Source organism: Marmota monax, unplaced genomic scaffold (genome assembly GCF_021218885.2).
Source record: "Marmota monax isolate L192 unplaced genomic scaffold, Marmota_monax_Labrador192_F-V1.1 WCK01_AAM20220418_F8-fsc00020, whole genome shotgun sequence".
Taxonomy (NCBI): Eukaryota; Metazoa; Chordata; class Mammalia; order Rodentia; family Sciuridae; genus Marmota; species Marmota monax.
In genome coordinates, this window is record NW_026692912.1 from 6,127,211 (window position 1) to 6,144,950 (window position 17,740).

General features: G+C 39.3%; 2 protein-coding genes across 2 annotated transcripts in view; one reads left to right on the plus strand and one right to left on the minus strand.

Annotated features, from left to right (window-relative positions):
* Positions 1–4,817: 4,817 nt before the first annotated feature.
* Positions 4,818–9,676, plus strand: Gng10 (G protein subunit gamma 10). The gene is made up of 3 exons (XM_046451688.2): positions 4,818–4,982; positions 7,405–7,536; positions 8,880–9,676. Exons 1-2 carry the CDS (start codon positions 4,902–4,904, stop codon positions 7,528–7,530), a joined length of 207 nt encoding a protein of 68 aa, XP_046307644.1. The 5' UTR covers positions 4,818–4,901; the 3' UTR covers positions 7,531–7,536; positions 8,880–9,676.
* A 7,309-nt stretch (positions 9,677–16,985) lies between these two features.
* Shoc1 (shortage in chiasmata 1) overlaps positions 16,986–17,740 on the minus strand; it is a 62,897-nt gene continuing 62,142 nt past the window's right edge. Inside the window, exon 27 of the mRNA XM_046451876.1 lies at positions 16,986–17,170. Coding sequence (XP_046307832.1) covers positions 17,070–17,170 — 101 coding nt within the window. The 3' untranslated portion in view covers positions 16,986–17,069. The remainder of the gene's footprint in view (positions 17,171–17,740) is intronic.

A 17,740-nucleotide genomic window follows, 5' to 3' on the forward strand; every position in this document is an offset into this window, starting at 1 on the left:
AAGATGTCTTAATTTTTAAAGGATTTGGGATATCTTCAGAAATTGTGTATGGAATGGATCATATGGTCTCAGATCACTGTCATACAGATTTCTAATTAGAGGTTCCTCTTTTAATAAGAGCAAGGTAGAGTAAAGTAACTCTGACTTTGTAATCAAATACACTAAGGTTGTCTATGGGGCCATTTTTCTGACCTCTGAATCTCCTTTTCTTTAGTATGAGGATCCTCACTATTTCACACAATTCTTGTGAGAATACTCTGGCATATATTAAGTGCTCAGTAAATGTTTGTTCCCTTGCCTTCATAGTGAGCAGGAAAGAGGAAGTCTCATTTGTTAAAATTCATGGTAAGCAGAGTGTTCTAATACAAACTTGTTTCTTTTTTCTTTTAATAAGTATTAGAATTTCTTACCTTGTGCAGGTTACAGAGCTAGAGTGAAAAAGTGAAGTCCTTAGCGTGGGAATTGGCTATTTTAAAAGCAGCTGCCTGCCCTTGTTGACTCTGGGGTACAACATGAAGCAGCTGACAACAGAGGAGAGGAAGGAGAACTTTCAGAGATGATGACAGTGAATCGCCCTGCCATAGTCTAAGTTCTGTATTTAGTGAAGGGACACTGGAGAAAATGAGCAGCAGGACAGTTGCTCAAGAAGATGTGGTAGCTGTAAGTTCCACCACCTCCCAAAGACCAAAATGCCTGTGGACATCTGCAGATTCTTTCAGCTCCTGATTCATTCATTCATTCTAAGGTTCTAAAAGTACAATAGGTAAAGGAAGTGAACTTTTTAAATTGTTTTGTTTTGAGGGAACAGGGCCTCAGTATGCCACCCAGGCTGGCCCTGGACTCGTGGGCTGAAGCGACCCTCTTGCCTCAGCCTCCTGAGTAGCTGGCACTACAGATGTGTGCCACTGGGCCCAGCTGAATATAGTCCACTATTATTACTTTAGGAAGCTACAGAAGGTATACATTATTGCAATTTTGGGATAACATTGGTAGAAGGAAGTACCTTCCCCCTGTATCATTTTTATGGAGAAGAATGATTCATAGACCTTTTCTGGAAAAATAAGTCACTATGAAGAGTGGAGAACTGCAGATCAGAGCAGAAACAAATGAAGCACTTGTCTTTATAAGGGCATTGACATTTCTGAAAAATACTGACATTCTTGGAAACGGGGGGTTTTAAAGTTTTTAGCTTAACCAAGGGGGAAAGAAAAAGTAACAACATTTAAAAAAATACTGGTGATCTGTGCATTTTAACTGCAGAGAGAAGGAACGTCCCCATGCCTCACCTCTGTTCAGAGTTCTGGAAGTCATTGTACATGTGGGAAGGGCCCCTCATCCTCCAGGTGGGTGGTGACTTCTCTTGAAAGTTAAGATGGAAATTCTTGTCCCCACTCCCATTTTCTGTGATAATGGATCGGTGACTTCACGTTCCTTGGAGGGTGTTACTTTCTTCCTCTGTAAAGTCGGAGATGTGCTGCACTATCTGACTGTTCCTCTCAGCTCAGAAGTTCCATGATGGAAAAGTCATGGATGGGAAGCAATTTTGGTAAAGTAAAAAACATCACACAGATGGCCAGTCCTCCTCAAGTATAAGTGGCACTTGGCCTGCTGGTCCATGGATCAGTCTAGGGGCTGTGTGCCCAAACCAGGCAATTTCACATCCAAGCATTCCTCTTGAAGAGTAGCACAAAGGAACACTGAGGTGGGCAAGGGCAGTAGGTGGGTGTGGGTATGAAGCAGAGAGATGGGCCACACCCCCCAGATTTTTTGCTACCTCACGGCTGACACAAGTATACTGTGTGTCCCTCTGGGCAGATCCAAAACCTTCATGTGTAATTATTTGAAGATAATCTTATAAGTCAGCTGTCATTACTGTGCAGACATCTCTCATTAACATCTTGACTACTGAGCATTTTTAAGAGCCTAGAGGACATGTTTAACTAAAGGGGCTTAGTTTCTCCTAAACCAAACTGCACATTATTGGCATCAGTTCTGGCCTACTCCACTTCAGAACCTTGTCCCCTTTTCCTTTGCATTTCATAACCACCTGGATGGAGTCTTTTGATGTGTCTCTCCACCTTCCTACCCTCGCAGTCCTAGCCAGGGCTGTTCTTCCCACCGAAAAGACAAAACTTGTCTTTTTGATTGTTTTTAAGTTTCCCATGACTCTCATTCTTAGCAGCTTTGTGAAGAGCCTTTCATTCCTCCAGTCTATATCTTTGTGCTGAGTTCTTTGCCAATGCCATGTTTTTAAAATACATTCTATTCTGTCCTATTCATCAGTCTAGTAATGCTTCCATCTCTACTGGAATGTTTTTTTGAGGCAAAGAAACGTGCCAAGAGAGAAGGCTTTCAAATGTGCAAATATGCTCCTGTTACTAGGTAGGATTTTATCACTCCAAAGATCATGGATAAAATTGGAAAATAAAACAAGAACAACAATAGACCATGAATACATAGCTCACAAAATGTATATAAGAAGTGTTCAGTCTTAATAGTGAAGGTATTTAAAAAGTTCTGATATATTTTTTTCACCTATTAGATTGGTTAAGAATTACAGTGTGGAGTTATTCAATATGATGGCACAGAAATAGGCAGTCTCATCATCTTCTAGTGGGAAAATTAGTTGTTATCACCTTCAAGAAGATAAAGTAGCAAAGTTTTAAGTATTTTCTTTGACCCATTGGTTCTTCCAGGAGTGCATCCTAAGGAAATATCTGAACAGAGATATATGTTTATGGTAATGGTATTAAATAATAGGGCAGTAATAAACTGTTGCAGTCTTTAAAAGTAGCTGTAGTTTTTTCTTCTCTCTATCCTTTCCCCTCTTCTGACATCAACAACCTGATTTTCCTTTGGGAAACTGCTCTTCCCCCATCTTGGTCCATGTGTTTGAGTTCCTAAGAGAAACACCCTGTGATGAAAATTTCCACATTGAAAGTTTATTGGGTGTGGGCTGGGGATGTGGCTTAAGGGGTAGCGCGCTTGCCTGGCATGCGTGCGGCCCAGGTTCTATCCTCAGCACCACATACAAACAAAGTTTATTGGAGAGTGCCTTAAAACCAACACTTGGCAGAGGGTTCAGAAAGTGAGGATTGGGCAGAAGGAGGAGTTGGCCCGTGCTTCATGAAGACTTGAAATGATCCCTTTAGGTGCTCCAGAGCTGGGATGATCTATCAGTGTAACTTGAGGCCAATGGTTGTGCTAGATATCCTATAGCAGATGGCAAATTATGAGATTCTTGCCTGAGCCCCTGTGCACACCTGCAAAGGCTTCCACAGGATTCTCACCTAGGAGTGGATCTTGGAGTTGCAGGGAAATCACATCTTCTACTCTAGACTACAGTGCCCTGGTTGGTTTCAAAAGAGCTTACTGATGACATATATTTATACACATATATATGTATGCATTACACATAAGTATACGTGTATACATATATATTTATAGTTATGTTTTTCTTTCCTATATAAAAATGCATATATATATATATATGTATATGTATATATGTGTTTGTGAGTGTATGTATATATAGATATCTTTCTTCCATCAACCAATGGAAGAGGGTTAACACTGGAAGGGTTGTGACCTTGGCCTAGGTGTTCTCTGGCCTACATGTTTTCTGCAGTTCACAGATCAGAATCAGATGAGAATCATCTACTGCCACCACTTCCAGCCACTGGAGGAATGAGTGCCTCAGTCCTGAAACAGGAACTGGGGTGGTGTACCTTGGCCCACTACATGTAAGGCTAACTCAGATCTTCATCCTGCTCTTGGCCCAGGCAGCAAATCTGACCATTCCAACAAATCCCTCCCTTCAAGTAGTAACTGGTTCAGGGTTTGAGCCCATCACTCACTACCAGCCAGTGAGATCCACTGTGAGAACTTTTGCTGAAACCAGTAGGAAGAGATATACTTGCTACTGCGCTCCTTAGGCTTGGCTAATGAAAGCATGAAGCTTGCCTTCACAGCCTATCTACCACTGAAGAAAATAAAGCCAAGGCTCAGAGAAGGCAAAGCCAAGAGATGGAGAAGAGTCTGAAGCTATTGTTTAGGTAATTAAATCCACCAGTTTAAAGTCCATGGACTTTTCAATTATAGAAGCCAAAATATTACATTTTGCATTACTCAATTTGTGGGTTCTGACAAGTGTAATTAATGTATACAAGAATAATGATATTCATAATACATTAAGTGAAAAAAAACCTCCAAATTTACATATAATAATGATCCCAGTCTTAGAACGTGCACATTAAAGAAAATGCAGGAAAACAGAAACTGGTCAGAAGCTAATCTAATTTTATTCAATATATTTCACAAAGACAGCGGGGGCTGAGATAGTTTTACCCTACTTCCTTGACCCTTAGACTGACTGGTAGGTTTTCATGAGGCAGGAACAGGTTTATAGGTTAGCCTGTTACTATTTCATGAAATCCTACAAATTGTCGTCCACTTCCCTCGGGATAGTCTTCTCATGGCCCCTTATTTCTCCAATTCATTTCACACCTTGGCTCCAGCCACGGGGAATCAGCTCACCAGGAACATTTGCCCGTTGAGGAGTGCACACCCCACGCGACTCTCGCTCCCTCCAGGAGCCCTAGCTTCGCTGCGGAGATGGGCGCTGCTCTGCGCGCCCCGCCACGGGCCTCTGGTCCCAGCCCAGGTCCCAGGCACAGACGAGACGCAGGTGCCATGTAGGTTTTCATTGCAGGAGGGGTTCAGAGCACCGCCAGCCCGCCGGCACCGCTAACTGCTCCTCGCCTGCGGCTGCGGGACCCCGGGCTGTCGAAGCCGGGCGGCGGGGCGGGCGCAGCTGCTTCCCCGCCCCGGGGCGGCGCCTGACTGGGGCCGGCGGCTCAGCCCAGCCTGGCTCAGCCGCCCTCGGAGTCAGCGCCGCCGCCGCCATGTCTTCCGGGGCCAGCGTGAGCGCCCTGCAGCGCCTGGTGGAGCAGCTCAAGCTGGAGGCCAGCGTGGAGAGGATCAAGGTGCGGCCCGCCCAGAGGCGCGCTCCCCTCCGCGCCCGGAGACCCGGGCTCCAGTCTCCACCGAGGGGCGTGAGAGGGGGCGGCCTGAGGCCGCGGCGGAAATGGCTGCTGACCCGGGCCCAGGGCGGGCGCTGGGGGCGGCGGAGGGCTCGGGAGACGCGGGGCTGCGGGCCGGGAGTGCGCGCAGGGCCCTGCGGGACCCAGCGACCTGGGGAGGAGGCCGGGTCCGTGGCGGCCCCGCGACACGGGCTTGGCCCCGCGGGCGTGGCACGGCTCTGGGGTTCCCCGTGGGCGCTTCCAATCTGGAAGGCTAGCCCTGGTCCGTGCAGCGTGGATAGCGACTTGGCGGGGACCCACGTTGCGGGCGACACGTTGGCGGCCTGGACTCGGCTGGTGAAGGAAGATGGAGTCTGGCGATGGGGAGGCGCGGAATGAATAGGACCTAGTGATGCTTGGATAGGATGAGAGCGAGAGGGAGGGGAAAGGGTGCTCAGGTTTCTGATGCGGTGACGGGATGGATGGATGGAGCTGCCGTGGCTGAGGTAGAGAGGAGGGGGAAGGAGTTTGGAAGAAACGAGTTCCGTTTTGGATAAGCGGACTTTGCGGGGATATCCAAGAGGTGTTCAGCTGTGGACTGAAGCTCAGAGCGCAAGGCTGAAAGAGGTCATTAAAATGTGTAGGAGTGAGAGGAAAAAAAATGCATTGCATGAAGAGCAGTGACCAGGGCGTGCGACCAAGGTCCAAACAGACAATTGAGGAAGAAGCAAGAGAAAGCAAGAAAGGGATTTTCAAACATGTGGCACTAGTTACTTGTGCAATGTTTCATTGGCTAAGAAGCGTTGTGTGTTTGGCAACCTTCTTCGTTAGACCTATGGATATGTTTGAACCAGCACTATTTTGATAGACTCAGTTCCCTGCACCTGGACATGGGCTATTCCAGGGAATAGAGTGATTTTAGTGGGGATGATAATAAACATTAGTATATAAAATGATTTCAGATAATAACGCTACTTGAAAATAAATCTGAGCTTGGTTCAGCCATATGGTTCTACTTATCTTGGCTGGACTCTCTCATGTATCTGCAATCAGATGGAGACTTGGCCGCTGTCTGCATGAACTTGGGTGGCCTTATTCACTTGTCCTGAGGTGGGCCGGTGGGGCAACCTGGTGGTTCTCTTCCCCAAGACTTCTAACAGGGCTAGGTTGGGCTCATTCAGGATGATGGTGGTCTCAGGGGCTTCAACTGTGGCAAAAGTGGTAGCTGCAAATATTCTTAAGGAGTTGATTTGGAACTTGCCAATTATTTCTGTTACATGCTGTTGGTCAAAGCAAGTCATAAGCCCAGCCCAGATTTAAGGGTAAGTAGATTCTTCCTGATTGTGGAAGGAGCTGTAAATTATTGTGAGCATGTTTGCTGTTTGCTACAAATGTATTACTAATTGTTTGCACTACTCTAAGTGCTTTACTTAACCATCACATCAACCTAAGGGAAGTGGGTTACTGTTGCTAAATATATTTCACAAATGAGAAAATTGGTACTGAGAAATTAAGTAACTTACCCAAGATCACATGTGTAGTGATAGAGCTGAATTTGAGTCCAGACATCTGGTTCTAGAGATTGAATTCTTAACCAATAACGTATATTTCCCCTAAAAGTCTGGTGGACAATTGAGGAGGAAGCAAGAGAAAGCAAGAAAGGGATTTTCAAACATGTGGCATTAGTACTTGTGCAATGTTTTGTTGGTTAAGAACATTTGTTGTGTGTTTGGCAACCTTCTTCATTAGACCTATGGATATGTTTGAACCAGCACTATTTTGATAGCCTCAGTAGAGACTCACTTTTCTGGAGTAGACTGGGTAAGAGTCCAGCTTTGCAAACATTGAAATAATTTGCTCTCATGGCAAACTTGAATATATCATATATATGCTTTACATAATGAAACTTCATACAAGGAACACTAGAGAGCTATTTCTTTGCCAATTCAGTCTCTGTTAAGAATAGAATTAGAGGCTGGGGTTGTGGCTCAGTGGTAGAGTGCTTGCCTAGCATGCACGAGGCACTGGGTTCGATCCTCAGCACCACATAAATGTAAAATAAAGATATTGTGTCCACCTAAAACAAAAATAAATAAATATTAAAAAAAAAAAGAATAGAATTAGATTTCTAAATGAACCTTCAGCTACAGCTTTTTCTTACCTTTGCTGGATAAGCAACTAAGTAAAAAATATCCTAAATTAAAGTTTATAGAAATTACGACCTTTCCTCTTTGGAATTGGGTTATTGGAATCAGCGAAAAAGACACCTGGAGATTGCAAAAAGCTTGACCTTTATCAGCTTTGGTGATCATATTCAGGATATCAGATGACATTGGACCGCGTCTGGCTGTGAGCAGTGCATCATGTTGCTGTGCCTTGGTTTCAGGTCTCTCAGGCTGCGGCAGAGCTTCAGCAGTACTGCATGCAGAATGCCTGTAAGGATGCTCTGCTGGTTGGAGTTCCAGCCGGAAGCAACCCCTTCCGAGAGCCCAGATCCTGCATTTTACTTTGAAGACTTGTAAGTAATGATACACCATGCCATCTTGGGGCTATGACATTATCACAAGGCTTCCCAAAGGATTTGGGCAACTGGGGTTTGAATATCTACTATTCTTGGGGGAATTAACATAAAAGACCAGGAGAATGTACAACTTTCCCTGAAGAGTGACTCTAGTTTGTAGACTAGACTGACTCTGCCTGTAGACTCTATCTAATTAAGACAAACTCAATTCTCTCTTTGGCACTAACTCATGAGATGCCAGTATCCTTATATAATTAAGTTCTTTAAATGAGTTGACTAGTAGTGATTTCTTGACCTTAATCCCCACCCTCTGTCCTTATATCATCCCCAGAGTTGTGATTGCTACTTTATAGACTTACAATTCTTGGAACTAAGGACTCCTCAGATGGAGAGACTTGTTCCTACCATGAGCTATGATCTCTTTCCTGAAAGCTCTCATATCTTTGTGTTTTAATGGAAGAAGAAATATAGTTACTGGGGGGAAGTGTGAATAGGGTTAAGAGAGCTTTAAAAATCGAGAGTGAAATGAAAACATCTCTCTGGTAGCACATTAGAGATTTCATGAGTTTAAATTCTTTGTATTGAGGTCTTATTCACATTTTCATTATTATTATTTTCTTTTAAATATTTTTTAGATGTTAATGGATTTTTTACTTTATTTATTTATTTATTTATATGTGGTGCTAAGGATTGAACCCAGGGCCTCACACATGCCAGGCAAGCACTCTACCACTGACCCGCAACTCCAGCTCCTTCATTATTATTTTTTAAGATGAAAAGGACCTAGATTTAGACTTTTTGGGCTAACATATTTCAAATGATATGTTCTACATGATATTTATACTGTAAGTAATGATATTAAGTTCTTTTTTGTAAATTTGTAAAAGGAATTGGTCACATGTAAAAGAAGGAAGTAGGGGCTGGGGTGGTAGAGCACTTGCCTAGCATATGTGAGGCACTGGGTTTGATCCTCAGCAGCACATATAAATAAAATAAATAAATAAAGTTATTGTGTCCATCTATGACTGAAAAAATATACATATATGTGTATATACATATATATAAAAGAAGGAAGTAATTCTATTATCAGGTACACTTGTACCTCTTAATGGAAAATATACATATTCAGGATATTAACATAGTTGTCTTGTGTTAGCATAGTAGTTTTCTTTTGACAAAGTACTTGTATAGCTATTATTCATCCAGTGATGTGGTTAGGATGTTGATTGTGTTTACCTGTTACTTTCTACTTTGTGAATACTAAATTGCCCTATGAAATAATGAATAGTTATGAATAAACCTTACTAAAGTGAAAACCAATCAAACTCTCTTTCTAATAGGGAAGAAGTTTGTTGAGAAATGCCTTCGAGCACAAAGTAATGAATGACTGACTCCAAGTCTCAAGAAAACACTTTTCTTTAGCCAAATGACTGAGATATTTCAGACCTTTCCAGTGTCCTGATCTTACAGCCAAAATTCTACAGAAATTAATGATTTTCTACTCAAATAAGGAAACTGAGTGAAGTAATAGAATTGTTTTAAGTAATAATGGCTTGGTTCTCCTGAAGAAGTGCTTTGTATTAAGATAAAAACCTTACCACCAATATACTAAAATACACCTCTTTAATAAGTGAGTTACTGGTGTTGCTATACCTAGAATATCATGTATGTTTTATTAACTGGATGTTTACATTTTAGGAAGGAAAACACTTTTGTTTATTAAAAAAAATGGAGTATTTGTAATTTGTTGTTCCTAAGATTTTTATACTATAATAAAATTTGTTCTATCATAAATTTATAATTACTAAATGAAGATAAGAAAGTATAAAATTGTGGGGGAAGAATAGACTTTACTAATCAAATGATGCCTTGATTTTTTCTAAATAAGAAGATTGTTTTATTTAACACAAGAGGTGTTGTTTAGAAAGATTCATGTTATGATATATATTAGGTTGTCTCATTTTATGTAAGAAGCAGATTTGAACTCTTTTTAAGTTCCTTTACTTTGTGGTTGCACTTTTAAAAAGATACTACATTATTTCATGCCTTTAAAAAAATGTTTAAAGTAGGACCTACATACAGAGCATTGCAAATGATTAAAAACAAAGTAATGTGAAAATATTATGACCTAAAAGAATTCTTCATGTCACAAGTGTTTGACTTTGATGATGTGCCTTTGATTTAATTTGGGATACTTTTAGAAGGATACTTCGTGTTTGGAATAATCTTTGAAGATCTTGGAAATAAATTCTGTTTAATTCATCATTTTCTATGACAGCAACATGTGTGTCTGATATTTTTCTTTTAGTCATGGATTTCTATTTGCTTGTGAGACTAGTGCTTTAAGTGGGAGGTAAAAATTTTATAAGTCCTTGTAGAATTTTATAAACATTCTGAAAAGTGTATATGTATAATATAAAAAAAAATCTTTTTTTTTTAACCAGCATTACTCTTTTTTAAAATTTTTTATTTGTTTTAATTAGTTATACGTGACAGTAGAATGCACTTATATACTTTGATATATCACACATAGATGGGGTATTATTTCTCATTTTTCTGAATATACATATTGTAGAATCATATTGGTCATACAGTCACATACATACATAAAGTAATAATGTCTGCTTCATTCTACTATCATTCTTATCCCCACATCCCCTGCCTTCCCCTCCTTTCACTTCCCTCTACCTAATCTAAGGTAATGCTATTCTTTTTTTTTTTTTTTTGCATTACAATACTTAATATACATATATACCACAATTTTTGTATCTCTCTTTGTATATAAAGTATGTTGACACCCAATTCGTGGCTTCATACATGTACTTTGGATAATGATGTCTATCATATTCCACCATCCTTGCTAATCCCCATATCTCAATAATAACCCTAAATGTTAATGGCTTAAACTCACCAATTAAGAGACACAGGTTAGTAGAATGGATCACAAAACAAGACCCAACAATATGCTGCCTACAGGAGACGCATTTGATAGGAAAAGACATACATAGGCTGAAGGTGAAAGGTTGGGAAAAATCATATCACTCATATGGACTTCGGAAACAAGCAGAAGTGTCCATACTCATATCAAATAAAATAGATTTCAAGCCAAAGTTAATCAAAAGGGATAAAGAGGGACACTACATACTGCTTAAGGGAACCATACACCAACAAGACATAACAATCATAAATATATATGCCCCAAACAATGGTGCAGCTATGTTCACCAAACAAACTCTTCTCAAGTTCAAGAGTCTAATAGACCACCATACAATAATCATGGGAGACTTCAACACACCTCTCTCGCCACTGGACAGATCTTCCAAACAAAAGTTGAATAAGGAAACTATAGAACTCAATAACACAATTAATAACCTAGACTTAATTGACATATATAGAATATACCACCCAACATCAAGCAGTTACACTTTTTTCTCAGCAGCACATGGATCCTTCTCAAAAATAGATCATATATTATGTCACAGGGCAACTCTTAGACAATATAAAGAAGTAGAGATAATACCATGCATCTTATCTGATCATAATGGAATGAAACTGAAAATCAACGATAAAAGAAGGAAGGAAAAAGCATACATCACTTGGAGAATGAACAATAGGTTACTGAATGATCAATGGGTTATAGAAGACATCAAGGAGGAAATTAAAAAATTCTTAGAGATAAATGAAAACACAGACACAACATATCGGAATCTATGGGACACATTGAAAGCAGTTCTAAGAGGAAAATTCATTGCTTGGAGTTCATTCCTTAAAAAAAGAAAAAACCAACAAATAAATGATCTCATACTTCATCTCAAAATCCTAGAAAAAGAAGAGCAAAACAACAGCAAAAGAAGTAGAAGGCAAGAAATATTAAAATCAGAGCTGAAATTAATGAAATCGAAACAAAAGAAACAATTGAAAAAATTGACAAAACTAAAAGTTGGTTCTTTGAAAAAATAAACAAAATCGACAGACCCTTAGCCATGCTAGCGAAGAGAAGAAGAGAGAGAACTCAAATTACTAGCATATGGGATGAAAAAGGCAATATCACAACAGACACTTCAGAAATACAGAAGATAATCAAAAATTATTTTGAATCCTTATACTCCAATAAATTAGAAGATAGTGAAGGCATCGATAAATTTCTTAAGTCATATGATCTGCCCAGATTGAGTCAGGAGGATATAGACAACCTAAACAGACCAATATCAATTGAGGAAATAGAAGAAACCATCAAAAGACTACCAACTAAGAAAAGCCCAGGACCGGATGGGTATACAGCAGAGTTTTACAAAACCTTTAAAGAGGAACTAATACCAATACTTTTCAAGCTACTTCAGGAAATAGAAAAAGAGGGAGAACTTCCAAATTCATTCTATGAGGCCAACATCACCCTGATACCTAAACCAGACAAAGACACTTCAAAGAAAGAAAACTACAGACCAATATCTCTAATGAACCTAGATGCAAAAATCCTCAATAAAATTCTGGCCACTTGGATACAAAAACATATCAAAAAAATTGTGCACCATGATCAAGTAGGATTCATCCCTGGGATGCAAGGCTGGTTCAATATATGGAAATCAATAAATGTTATTCACCACATCAATAGACTTAAAAATAAGAACCATATGATCATCTCGATAGATGCGGAAAAAGCATTCGACAAAGTACAGCATCCCTTTATGTTCAAAACTCTAGAAAAACTAGGGATAACAGGAACATACCTCAATATTGTAAAAGCAATCTATGCTAAGCCTCAGGCTAGCATCATTCTGAATGGAGAAAAACTGAAGGCATTCCCTCTAAAATCTGGAACAAGACAGGGATGCCCTCTCTCTCCACTTCTGTTCAACATAGTTCTCGAAACACTGGCCAGAGCAATTAGACAGACGAAAGAAATTAAAGGCATAAAAATAGGAAAAGAAGAACTTAAATTATCACTATTGCAGATGACATGATTCTATACCTAGCAGACCCAAAAGGGTCTACAAAGAAACTATTAGAGCTAATAAATGAATTCAGCAAAGTGGCAGGATATAAAATCAACACGCATAAATCAAAGGCATTCCTGTGTATCAGCAACAAATCCTCTGAAATGGAAATGAGGACAACCACTCCATTCACAATATCTTCAAAAAAAAAATAAAATACTTGGGAATCAACCTAACAAAAGAGGTGAAAGACTTATACAATGAAAATTACAGAACCCTAAAGAGAGAAATAGAAGAAGATCTTAGAAGATGGAAAAATATACCCTGTTCATGGATAGGCAGAACTAACATCATCAAAATGGCGATATTACCAAAAGTTCTCTATAGGTTTAATGCAATGCCAATCAAAATCCCAACGGCATTTCTTGTAGAAATAGAGAAAGCAATCATGAAATTCATATGGAAAAATAAAAGACCCAGAATAGCAAAAACAATGCTAAGCAGGAAGTGTGAATCAGGCGGTATAGCGATACCAGACTTCAAACTATACTACAGAGCAATAGTAACAAAAACAGCATGGTACTGGTACCAAAACAGGTGGGTGGACCAATGGTACAGAATAGAGGACACAGAAACCAATCCACAAAACTACAACTACCTTATATTTGATAAAGGGGCTAAAAGCATGCAATGGAGGAAGGATAGCATCTTCAACAAATGGTGCTGGGAAAACTGGAAATCCATATGCAACAAAATGAAACTGAATCCCTTTCTCTCGCCATGCACAAAAGTTAATTCAAAATGGATCAAGGAGCTTGATATCAAATCAGAGACACGCCGTCTGATAGAAGAAAAAGTTGGCTACAATCTACAGTCGGTGGGGTCGGGCTCCAAATTCCTCAATAGGACACCCATAGCACAAAAGTTAATAACTAGAATCAACAAATGGGACTTACTCAAACTAAGAAGTTTTTTCTCAGCAAAAGAAACAATAAGAGAGGTAAATAGGGAGCCTACATCCTGGGAACAAATCTTTACTCCTCACACTTCAGATAGAGCCCTAATATCCAGAGTATACAAAGAACTCAAAAAATTAGACAAGAAGATAACAAACAACCCAATCAACAAATGGGCCAAGGACCTGAACAGACACTTCTCAGAGGAGGACATATAGTCAATCAACAAGTACATGAAAAAATGCTCACCATCTCTAGCAGTCAGAGAAATGCAAATCAAAACCACCCTAAGATACCATCTCACTCCAGTAAGATTGGCAGCCATTATGAAGTCAAACAACAACAAGTGCTGGCGAGGATGTGGGGAAAAGGGTACACTTGTACATTGCTGGTGGGACTGCAAATTGGTGCAGCCAATTTGGAAAGCTGTATGGAGATTTCTTGGAAAGCTGGGAATGGAGCCACCATTTGACCCAGCTATTCCCCTTCTCGGTCTATTCCCTAAAGACCTAAAAAGAGCATGCTACAGGGACACTGCTACATCGATGTTCATAGCAGCACAATTCACAATAGCAAGACTGTGGAACCAACCTAGATGCCCTTCAATAGACAAATGGATAAAAAAAATGTGGCATTTATACACAATGGAGTATTACTCTGCATTAAAAAATGACAAAATCATAGAATTTGCAGGGAAATGGATGGCATTAGAGCAGATTATGCTAAGTGAAGCTAGCCAATCCCTAAAAAACAAATGCCAAATGTCTTCTTTGATATAAGGAGAGCAACTAAGAACAGAGTAGGGACGAAGAGCAGGAGAAGAAGATTAACATTAAACAGGGATGAGATGTGGGAGGGAAAGGGAGAGAGAAGGGAAATTGCATGGAAATGGAAGGAGACCCTCAGGGTTATACAAAAGTACATACAAGAGGAAGTGAGGGGAAAGGGAAAAATAATACAAGGGGGATAAATGAATGTCAGTAGAGGGGGCAGAGAGAGAAGAGGGGAGGGGAGGGGAGGGGAGGGGGGATAGTAGAGGACAGGAAAGGCAGCAGAACACAACAGACACTAGTATGGCAATATGTAAATCAATGGATGTGTAACTGATGTGATTCTGCAATCTGTATATGGGGTAAAAGTGGGAGTTCATAACCCACTTGAATCAAAGTGTGAAATATGATATATCAAGAAACATGTAATGTTTTGAGCAACCAACAATAAAAAATTAAAAATAAAATATATATAAAAAAAACCAAACCAAAAAATGTAATACAGAAAACAGAAAAACTGATAGGAAAAAAAAAATTAGAAGCAATCAGAAGAGAATGTCCATATTCCCTCACCACATCTGCCCGTTTCCCTCTCTCTCTCCTCCTCCATTAACTTCTGAATCCCACTGCTAGATTTTTTTCCATCAGCATACAAACATGGTGAGGTACCTCGATCTTAAGAATACACTCTTGACTTCTTTCTCTAACTAAATACCTAGGCAGCAAAAACTCCAGAAAGAGTTGTATAAACTCCTCACCTCTTTTTTCCTATCCTTTATTTACTTGAATCCCCTTTTCTTGAATTCTAATCAGGCTTTTGCTTCACCCTTCCTTCATACACTGCTCTTATTAAAATCATCAATGATCTTAATTTATCTTTGGTAAATCCAGTGGTTAATTCTCTTTCCTCCTCTCATTTGATCTGTCAGTAGCAATTGACACAATCCATGGTTCTATCTGGAAACATCTTCATTTGGCTTCCATGACATCACAATCTCCTGAATTTTCCTCCTACTTCACTGGTTGCTCCTTCTCAATCTTCCTTCATTTTCCCTCCATTTTTCTCAAATATCATCACAGGTCTTTGTCCTTGAACTTTTTCTATTTTTAAAAATTTAAAAATAGAATTTGCTGCCTTGGTAATGTGATTCAGTTTTGTAGTTTTTAATACTACCTATACCTGATATCTCTCAAATTTGTACTTCCCACATTTACATATCCTATTGAACTTGAGACTTTTGTAATTCAAATGCCTTCCACTTGGAAGTCTAGTAAGTATTTCAAATTTAATTTGCCCCCAAATCAGATCCTGATCTTCTCTCTAAATTATACTCTCATAGTGTCCCCAATATCTATAAATGACAGTATCATTCTAGCTTCTCAGGCCAAAAACCTTGGTGTTATCCCTGAGTCCTCTCTCTTATGTCATATATCTAAATTAGCAGCTGTACCTTCAGAATATACCCACCTGTATACAGAATGACAGACTTTGTATTTATTCTCATCCTAACGCCCACTGTTTGATGTATCTCTTCATATATTTTTTGGTGCCCAAACTGAAGTCAACATAAAAGGCCATTTGTGAGAGAATGCTTAAATATATTGTGGCATGATATATAAAGCAGTTGCTAAGAAGGATATACATATAGTCAGAGCTGCCAGAATATGAAATATACATTCCAAAAATTCAGCAAGTTATGTGAAATCACAAAAACCACAGGGCTTATGGGAAAATGGAGCACTCACAAATTTCATCAGTGACAAAAAAGATAGGAATCCAGTCAAAATAATAGCTCGGTTTTATGTGTTAATGGTTAAGGAAAACATAATTGTAATAAATATGGCTCTTTGTCTTGGGGAAAAAACTGATGTTGGTTTGTGGACCTGTGGGCCCCACTCTCCTCCTGGCTAGCATGCCTAACTCCTATGCCTACAACCCTTTCTGCTTAAGGAAAAGAACATAATGTGTGTGTGTGTGTGTGTGTATGTGTGTGTGTAGAGAAACAGGAAGAGAGAAATAGTAACGAACTGAGAGGAAAGGAGAGAGAGGTGAAGAAAGGGAGGGTGTGGGGCTGCCCAGTCAAGTTATGAATCTGTATTATTGTGAGGTGGTAGAAAGAGGGTTATCTAGTCAAAGTTGAAGCACCAGATGTGGCACTGAGCTACTTTTGGTGTGGCTCAATGACCTTATAGAGTATGTGATGTGAGCATTTTTATATTCCTACCTAGCTCAGCTGGGTACAATATTTGAGTTCCCTAGTGAACTCAAATATTTGGTGAACAAAATCATGCATCAGAAAATTAGTTATTTGTGTATACTCAAATTGTTCCCTAATGTGTCTATCATTTTGGAACAAATTTGAATTTCTAAAGGTATCTTAAAAAAAAAATGGAGTTGTGCAACGTTCTGCCTGATGATCTGCCTCACCTCCAGCCCTGAGGAATGCAGCTGGTTGTCTATGGACTAAGACCTCTGGGTCCCTAGATAAACTTTTCTTCCTCTAAAATTGTTCTTGTCAGGTGATTTAGTCACACCAGCAAAAAGCTTACTAAAATGTGAACTTCTCTTCTTGATCCAAAGGGTAAGACTGTGATAGGAACTTATTAAAAGGCTCATGATGGTTAAGTGAATCTGGAAGACATTTTGGCTCTATGGTAATTGTTATGCTAATTGATACATCAGAATATTTTACTTACAAAGATGCAAACTATGAGAAAGAATATATGTTATGAAAATTTAATACACAAACACTGAGAACATCTAAAAATAAGTAAATTTTCTTTAATGTATAAGCAAATCTAACTAGTTTTGTTACAGAATTGTCAGAATTGTCACAGAATATGGGATATAACACTGTTCTTTCCCTCTTTCAAAAAAACTTTAGCCGGGTTTGCCCATCGATTCTTCCAGGGACTTTTTCATACATTAGACGTCGTTTTTTGAGTGGTGATGGCTGTGAGCACATTAAACCTGTTAAAAGAGGAAAATGAAAAACATTTTATTGCATATAATAGTAAAGTGTAGCTATTTTTTTTCCAGCAGCACAAGTGGATCCTGTCTGTCATCTATCTACACTGTTAACAATTTCCAAATGGGGATAAATAATAACAATTAAAAATTACATTTTAGGAGCTGGGGTTGTAGCTCAGTGGCAGAGCACTTGGTCTAGTTCATGTGAAGCACTAGGTTGGATCCTCAGCACCACATAAAAATAAATAAATAAAATAAAGGTATTATGTCCATCTATAACTACATTTTTTTAAATTACATTTTAATATACATACACCTACCTAATGGCTCAGTATCAAAAATTAGTATGCATATTCCTTGTGCAGATAGAACTCCCTGAATTTCAATGTCTTCTTCTCTGAAATTATACTATGATCTCTAAGGTCTCTGCTGGTTCCTAATTTATTTATTTATTTGCAGTGCTGGGGATTGAACTCAGGGTCTTGTGCAGTGCGAGGCAAGCACTCTACTATTAAGCCACATCCCCAGCCCTGGTTCTAATATTTTTAAGTAAAATCTAATCCAAAATGA

Coding starts and splice junctions, on each gene's coding strand:
- Gng10 (XM_046451688.2), top strand. CDS start 4,902: ATGTCTTCCGGGGCCAGCGTGAGCGCCCTGCAGCGCCTGGTGGAGCAG. Junction 4,983..7,404: donor CCAGCGTGGAGAGGATCAAG/GTGCGGCCCGCC, acceptor CCTTGGTTTCAG/GTCTCTCAGGCTGCGGCAGA.